Source organism: Dipteris shenzhenensis, chromosome 1 (assembly GCF_047967505.1).
Source record: "Dipteris shenzhenensis isolate YYH24624 ecotype China chromosome 1, Dip_SZ_1.0, whole genome shotgun sequence".
NCBI classification, from domain to species: domain Eukaryota; kingdom Viridiplantae; phylum Streptophyta; class Polypodiopsida; order Gleicheniales; family Dipteridaceae; genus Dipteris; species Dipteris shenzhenensis.
In genome coordinates this window covers 15,892,867-15,901,226 of record NC_141596.1, presented here as the reverse complement: position 1 = coordinate 15,901,226, position 8,360 = coordinate 15,892,867, and the positions used below count along the sequence as shown (strand labels likewise).

Below are 8,360 nucleotides of genomic sequence, written 5' to 3'. Positions count from 1 at the left end.
CTTTGGGCATGCTGGGTACCACTTGCTCGCATTTACATTTGGTCGCACCTACCTGTCAATGGGGTAGCTACCATTAGAGCAGAGTCCCACACATGACTACCTTAGTCGAAATTGCATTGAATGGGGCCGCAGAACTGGCCTAGTATAAGCAAAAACAGTATGACTTAAGTAGTCCAAAATGGACTAGCCGATCAGATGCATGCATCTAATGGAGACTCCTGGCTCAACAAGTCTCCGCAGGAGTGCCACAATCCTTCCAGCAATAGTACTATCTAGGTTCGGTCCATATAATGTTGACCTAAGCACATGGATCACTCATTACTCTAGACTCTCTGTTTGTTGACGTACACTCGTTTGCTGGTGCCCTTCCTTCGGCTCGTCCCTTCGTTTAGCTTCAACTTCCTCTCCTGTTGAAGCCCTTCATTCAAGGACTCAATAGAGGAGCGTATCAAGCATATCAACTAGCAACCACCCAACAAGAGGAATTGGGCAAGAGCAATGAAGCTCTCCCCACCTCCAACCTCCCAACTCAATATATCGGTCATACCCCTCGATCCCCATAACAAATGTAACGAGTGAGCTTAATGCCCGTCAATTGTGTGCATCATCTATTGACAGGTTCATCATGCTTTGGAGGCCACATAACTTAAACAAAAGGTGGCACACAACAAACCTTGCAAAAAGCTTCACATACCTTTTGTTTGCAAAAAGCTTCACATAGCTTAAACACAAGGTGGTGCAGAGCAGACCTTGCAAAAAGCTTCACAAGTATTGAACCTAGCCCTAAAACTAACCTCATCCATCGCTAAGACTACCTAACCAACCGTTTGATACTTTGATCCCAAAAAGCTCGACCAATTCCTACGACCCATGGCAGGGTATACAAGGAAGAGGAGAGTAGTTAGCTCATTGCTATTGCCTCACTGCCACAATCCTTGGTCGCCCTGCCCGCACTAGTATGAGTGACTTTTCATCATCTTGTTGCCGGAAGACAACCTTTCACAAAATATTCCTTTCCTCTTTTTGGCCCTGCCCAAAAAAAATGAAGGATGTGTGTCAAGGTAAAGGGAAGATGCATTTATTGTGCTGGATATTAGAGAGGTTTTTGGTTGCAAACTTCTAGTAATAATTGTTGGAGCAAGAGGTCGCTTGAAACGAAAGGGCATGTTTATCAAGTCGTAACACACAAAGCATTGAAACTTTGGCTTGGGAATCAGAATCGCCAATTTGTCCACCGTGTGTTTTGATTGTTTTTATGCTGCACCTTGACATTGCAACGGCAACAAGCTCTCTTTTGTGCCCCTGCGCTAGCGAGGCTGTAAGGGCCTTAGCACATGGATGGGGCTAGCATGGGTTTAGGATGGTAATATTTTTATCATCATTACTCCCATCCTACACCAAGTGGTCTAGGATGGATTTAGAATGGGAGTAGCCACTTTTTCTCCGATCCTGGACCATGGCCTCTAGACCTTGGCAGCCAGAATGGGTTCCCCTTTTTTAGGGATTCAAAAACATGGAAGGATGACATGTGTCCTCGTCCCCACAAGGTCCCCACCTCTTAAACACATGAAATGATGCCATGTGTCCTCTTCCTCCTAAACCCATCCCTAGTTCTTTTTTGGTTAGCACATGGTGGGATGGGAATAGGATAGAAATATGCATGGGACCACTCGAGACCACCTTTTCCCATTCCCATCCTATTTCTTCCCATGTGCTAAGCTCGTAAGTCTATGGAATCCTTTTGTCTTCCCCAACACATTTTGCTCCTTCATCCCATTCTCCCGCTCTTGGTGCTTGCTCTTAGAAATCAAACTTCCTCCTTTTAATCGGCTTCTTCTAGACATGCTAGATATACATTTTCCTCCGAAATAGCTCATGTAGCCACCGTTCAAGTACCGTTATTTGCACTATTACCGTCTTTTTATCGAGCAGAGGAGAAAGCATCGGGCCACCGCCAAGCTCTCCACAAGAAGGGCAAACATACCTTTGGTTGCATTTGTAAGACCACCGAATATCTGATGGCGTCAAAATCTTGAAAGAGTCACATGCCAATCCACTCCAAATGACACACCCTCATAAGACTTCACGCTCAAGTGATGTTAACACAATACCAAACGACACCCCAGACTAGAAAATGACCGTGAGTGACTACTACAATGCAAAACTCACACATCTCCGGCAAAAAAGTCATACACGAAGGGATTAAGGAGGTGTGTCAGTCTGCGTCAGTCTTCAACACTCAATTGAAGCGCGAACGTGCACTGCAGGACAAATCAGCAAATGGCAACTCCTTCCAGCGACCAATCACAAATATCAACTAAAATTGAAGGAACGAGAATGTTACAAGAACACACAATTTTACAAAAATTGTCTATTTTCTCTTTCAGCTCCAAACGTTCCCTAAGGCCTTCCCCATTGAGGGCAGGGCAGGCCAAAAACACGAATTGAGTGTTTCTTGGGGCCTGAGCACCATGAAACCAATTATATATTTCTTTGTATCATAAGTGAAAAGTTTTATACTTCACACACAGAATCTGGCATTACAATAACCTGAACGATGTGTACATAACTAAGTGATTCTAGAACTTTCACAATCAGTCCATCCACACTGTTGCCAGTTCCATCCATCTCATTAAGGATCCTTACATGAACAAGCCCCATCCATGAATGTGATTAGCACACATCAAACTGTTTGGTACTGTATGTGGTGGCTTTACGGCAATAGAAGGAAACCCAATGGTCCTTAACAATACGAAAAGCGATCTCTGAAGGTGTGTTTTATTGACCCAAATGCAATGCCAGCTTCTCAATGTGACCACAAAAGTGACTGTTCTACCTCTGCATCATCCATGCCAGGCAGCATGCTACCTGTCTTATGCATACACCAAGCTGCCATTATCTCACTATCCAAGCCCTCGAATGTCTCATAGATCCCCATGGCCTGACTGTGACCTTTGTCCACGATCACAAGTCCTTGCTCTTTACAATTAATTTCAAGGTGCTCAGGCCTCAATAAACACTTGATGCCTTTTTCGTTCATTTCCTGCCTTAGCTTCATTTTCCCTTCCCTCCTGCCCGTTACTGCATAAATATTCCACAACTGCACATAAAGAGACGCATTCCATGGCTCTAAGTTGATAGCATATTGCGCTGCCTGTTCTGCCAGCTCAACATTGCCATGTATTCTGCAGGCACCAAGTAAAGCTGTCCACAGTGCAGGGTGAGGTTGCATGGGCATATTGTCGATGTATGTCACTGCCTCACTTAGGTGCCCTGCACGGCCAAGTAGATCCACCATGCAAGCATAGTGTTCTTTGGTCGGTATCATACCAAAATCTTGGCTAATGGAATGAAAGCAATGGTGGCCTTCATCCATTAAGCCTGCATGGCTGCAAGCAGAAAGAATAGTGGTAAATGTAACATGGTTCGGCTTCAATCGTTTCTGTTTCATTTTGTGAAGAAGATGAAGAGCCTCCTTTCCATACCCATGCATGGCATAGCCTGCAATCATTGCCGTCCATGAAACAACATCACAACCGATCAAATTCTCAAAAATCAACCATGCATTCCGTAGATCACCACATTTCGCATACATGTCAACAAGGGCAGTTCCTATACAACACACTGATTCAAACCCAATCTCTATTATTTGAGTGTGGACCCCCTTGCCATATGTTAAGGCCAACACACTGGCGCATGCACTGAGAATGCTAGTGAAAGTCATACTATTTGGCTTGACAGCTCTCTGTTGCATCTGCTTGAAAAGTGCAATAGCTTCCCCAGCACAACCTTGATGCACATACCCTGCAATGATTGCATTCCAAGAGGACACATCTGGTTTGATGCCTTCAACTTGCATTTGGGAAAATAATTGAAGAGCCTTCTCTCCATGTCCATGCTGCATATACCCTGCAATTATTGCATTCCAAGATATCACGTCAGGCTTTACGCCCTGTTGCTGCATTTTTTGAAGAAATCCAAGGGCATCATTAAAGCGCCCATGCTGTGAATACCCTGCTATCATTGTGTTCCATGAGATTGCGTTTGGTTTTAGACCTGCCTGTTCCATTTGTTGAAAAAGTGCAAGAGCTTGCTCATCTCGTCCCAGATGAGTAAAATCTGAGATTATTGCAGTCCATGATTTCACATCCGGTTTGATACCTCCCTGTTGCATCTGTACAAAAAGTTTAAGAGCCTCTTCAACGTGCCCATGTTGGGTGTGCCCTCTAATCATCACAGTCCAAGTGACCACATCTGGTTTTATGCCTTCCCATTGCATTTGCTTGAAGAGTTTGAGAGCATCCTGCATGCAGCCATGCTGAGCATATCCAGCAATCATTGCATTCCATGAAACCACATTTGGCTTGAAGCCTTCTTGTTGCATTTGCTCAAAAATCTTGAGAGCTGTTGAATTACACCCATGCTGGCCATACCCTGCAATAATTGCATTCCAGGAGGCCACATCCGGCTCGACAGATTTCAGTCTCATCTCCTGGAAAAGTATTAGAGCCTCGTTGAAACAGCCACCATGTGCATACCCTGCTATCATGGCAGTCCATGAGACAACAGTTGGTTCAGACATTTTGTCAAACACAGTGTGTGCACTTTCCAGGCTTCCACACTTGACATACATGTTAACAAGGGCAGCCTCCAAACACGGATTGGACTCAATTCCAGCTTCAATGACATATGCATGAACTCTTTTGCCTTCTTCGAGGACTTTGAGGCTTGCACAGGCTTTGAGGATACTTATAATAGTGACCTTGTCCAATTTCACATTAGCTGCTTGCATCTTGTACAACAGTTTTAAAGCTTCATCACCATGTCCACATTTGATATACATGTGAACAAGGGCAGCCTCCACAATTGCATCCAGTTCAATACCACTTTGAGTGATATATGCATGAACTCTTTTGCCCTCTTTAAGTATGGTAAGGCTGGCACAGGCTTTGAGGACACTTGTGATGATGAATTTGTTTGGCTTTAATTCAGTTTTTTGCATCATGTAAAAGAGCTGCAAAGCTTCATTACAATGGCCACATTCACAGTACGCTGCAATTATAGCATTCCAAGTGAAACAATTACGTGTGCGCATCTGGTCAAACACGTGGCGTGCATCTATCAGACTTCCACATTGGACATACATTCTGATAAGGGTGCTCCCAATGAATGTGTCTTGCTCGAGTCCGCTTATAGTTATATAAGCATGAAGGCGCTTGCCCTCAACTAATGCTTTCAGCTTGATACACCCCTGTAAAAGGTAAGCATAAGAGTAACCCTTCAAACCCTGTCCGTTCGTATCATTCAGAAAGTCTAGTGCCTCAGTTAAACGGCCGATCTTGCAGAATAGGTTTTGCATCGTCATTGAAGGAATATATCATACAGCGTGAAACCACAACCAGAGTAGCCTGGACCGTGTCTAGCTCTGATTTGACGAAGTGAGGTTTGCATCTCTTGTCGATTGTAGTGCGCTTTTGTGTCTGAAGTCCGGGCAGTTAGAAAACAGAATAGGTCTACAAGGATAAACGCTAGCCTGAGAATTTTAACACTGCATGATGAGAAGCTTCCAGCAACAGGTACAGTTGGTTCTTTTCTTGTCAGTGTGCTAAAAGACGCTAATGTGCTTCGGGACCGAGGGTCCTGCCGCTGCGAAGAATCCAGGAGCCAAAGCCGTTCTAAGTTCATATCTACAAGCATTTGACAAAGATCCAAGGTAAGTAAGATTTCTGGCAGCTTCACGTGGGACAGCTTTCTGTGGTTGAATCTGAAAAATGCCATGCAATCCGATAGAACAGCAACGAACAGAGACTTGCAGATGACGGGCACTGCAAAAAGAGAGGAGCCCATATAGGAAAGCACTATGTGAAGCACCTCTCGTCGTCTCTCTTCATCACCTGCTCTGATCTCCTACCATCTCCTCCCTTCCTGCCTTTCTCCGCCTGCTTTACAATGCCTTTTCCCCCGTGTTTCACGTGGCTGTGTGCCCCATCCCCTAATGCTTTCATGTTCAAGGCTATGCATGGTTCTTGTTAATTCGAATGAAAGAAGCGAAACCCTCATGTCAGAATTGGTTGGAAGGAAAGGCCCGAGGGAGGGAGGCCTAGAAACTACCTACCGTAGCCGGGAGCCTCCCGAGTCCCGTAGACTGGGCCGGGGGGCCCAGCCTATGGCTTTCAAGCCAGTCAGCCGGGAGCACGTTGGACTATCCTGCTGAAAGCGACACGTCTTCATTCTGCCGGTGATCAAAATGATGCTCCATACCTGTTTCCACGATCATGAGGTGCGATGCGAGTTCTAGCACAGGTGGGAGGGGGGTGGTAGGACTGGCGCCTGGCATTCAGGCCACAAGCAGAAGTTTGGAGAGCAATTAAAGCTTGATTGGTAGGAGAGTGGAGGCAGAAGCAAGCAGCAGGAAGACCGGCTGGCCATCACTATCAATGAGCTGCGCACCTGGGTGGCGGAATGGATGCAACGAAATTCCATGGACTCCATCTCACACCCAAGTGCTGCAATGGTCATCGCGGTTCGTGAGAACCAAAGAAGTGCGAAGATCCGAGATGCTTGCATCTGGGCAGCGGGGAAACATGCCCTGAAGGTGCTGACCTTGATGGACGATCAGAATGAGAGTAGTTTCCAACACATGGGCATGAGCCAGATTTGCAATTTAAAACAAGGCAGTATATGCCCACTTAAGCCCTTTCTAAAGTGTCAAGGAGTAGCAATTGCTCTGGGCGGCGATTGTCTGGCTTACATCCGGCAGTTCGTGAGTTGATCGAAGGGCGTGCATCGAGCGACTTTTGTGAGCCGCACGATAATATCACGCATCCGGCACGTCCTCCCTTTTTTTGGCACTTCACAAGGAGAAGAAAAGCCTTTTTAAAGTAGACAGTCTCATTTGTTTTGCATCTGCATATGTTCTTTGTGTTACATTGTATTTCATTTGTTTTACATTGATTACATTTGAATTACACTACATATCTTGATTTTTTATAACATTGCATAGATTGCACACATTACATATGTCATAACACATTACACATACATAACATTGGATTGCACCCTCATTCATTTGAGGGTATCCATGTCCTTAACCATGACAATGACCCTATGGGCATGGGCAGCCAACCATCATTGTGTCTTGAAAGAACTCTATAAAGAAATCTTCTATAGCTACTCGGAGTGTCCAAATAGCAATGTGGAAGCAAGTGTGGGGGTTAAAGGTCACTGTGCCTTTACCCCGGTTATGTACAATACTCAAACACATATATAAATGAATGAAAAAGAAGATTAGGGTGGTTCTGCACCCACCAAAACTTGTGTGGCTCTCCGTTTCTCTCTCTCCCTCTTCCGTTCTTACTTCCGTTGAGAGCACTCTCAACTAGTATCAGAGCCCGGGTGATCTAGCTGAGTGTGCGTGAATGCTTGAAGCTCAGCAGCTCTGTGGGAGGAAGGAGAAGCTCTGTGGGAAGCTTTGTGGGTGACTTTACTTGCATCCGAGTGTGCAGAGACCTTAGAGGAACCTTTGGAAAAGTCACTTTGGCTCTGCGAAGTGGTTTTGAGAGCCTGTTAAGAGTTTCAAAGAAAAAGTCGTTTTTTGAGCTTTTCCCCGTTCCGTTCCATGACAGAGACTCTGTATTGACTTGTAGAGGCAACTATTGCTTGCTTTTGGTGTCCACTTCACTTCAGGAGCTTGGAAACACCTTCATTCTTGAATCTGGGATCATTTCATTAGATTTCTGACTCACTGTGTCAGTTTCTGCGTTTTTTGCCCGGGTGTTAGAACTCAAGTTTGGAGCAACCATTTGCAGATCTGTCAGTTTCGGTGGACTCAGGAGGTCCTAAAACTTCTATGTTGCTCATCATTTGCACTCCGGTGGAGTTTACAAATAGCTCTGTTTCCAAAAACGTTTTTCAGTCCATGTGTTGGACCCAGTGATTGAGACCACGGTTTCCAAAACCGTCTGTCCCATTGCATTCCGGACGCCCAAAAACCCCTACCTATCAGTTCTTGAATGATTCGGTGGAGGATTTTTAGAGTTATAGATCTTTGTGTATTCGATTTCGTCTCTCTGTTATGCATTTTTCATTCTAAGGTTTTGAAACCTTAGATTTATGCCACATGGCAGTGGATAAGTGTTGACTCCCATTTCTCACTCATCGGTTGGGATTTTGGAGTTCTGGCAGAAGAGAGATATTTGCAGATTTTCTTGCTGAGTCCGATTATGCAATGGCACCCATGTTTTGAGGCATCTCAGGTTCTATTTTCAGTAGCGGTCATTACCGTGGGACTATGATTTCTTGAGCATATCTTATGCAGATCACTCTCGTTGCAGTTTGAGCAGTGTGTGCTCATTTGTGGT

The 8,360-nt window shown here is 45.0% G+C and overlaps 1 protein-coding gene across 1 annotated transcript; it reads right to left on the bottom strand.

Annotated features, from left to right (window-relative positions):
* Positions 1 to 2,354: 2,354 nt before the first annotated feature.
* Positions 2,355 to 6,485, bottom strand: LOC147905445 (pentatricopeptide repeat-containing protein At3g12770-like). The gene is made up of 2 exons (XM_087372658.1): positions 3,727 to 6,485; positions 2,355 to 3,501 (listed from the first exon to the last, which is right to left on the bottom strand). The coding sequence occupies exons 1-2, from the start codon at positions 5,363 to 5,365 to the stop codon at positions 2,807 to 2,809; spliced, it is 2,334 nt and encodes a 777-aa protein (XP_087228784.1). The 5' UTR covers positions 5,366 to 6,485; the 3' UTR covers positions 2,355 to 2,806.
* Between the last annotated feature and the right edge of the window lie 1,875 nt (positions 6,486 to 8,360).

What these genes read in the sequence shown, in the direction of transcription:
- LOC147905445 (XM_087372658.1), bottom strand. Translation starts at nt 5,365, where the DNA reads ATGACGATGCAAAACCTATTCTGCAAGATCGGCCGTTTAACTGAGGCA. An exon ending in GAGAGCTGTCAAGCCAAATA is followed by an intron (nt 3,502 to 3,726) that starts GTATGACTTTCA and finishes CAATGATTGCAG; the next exon opens with GCTATGCCATGCATGGGTAT.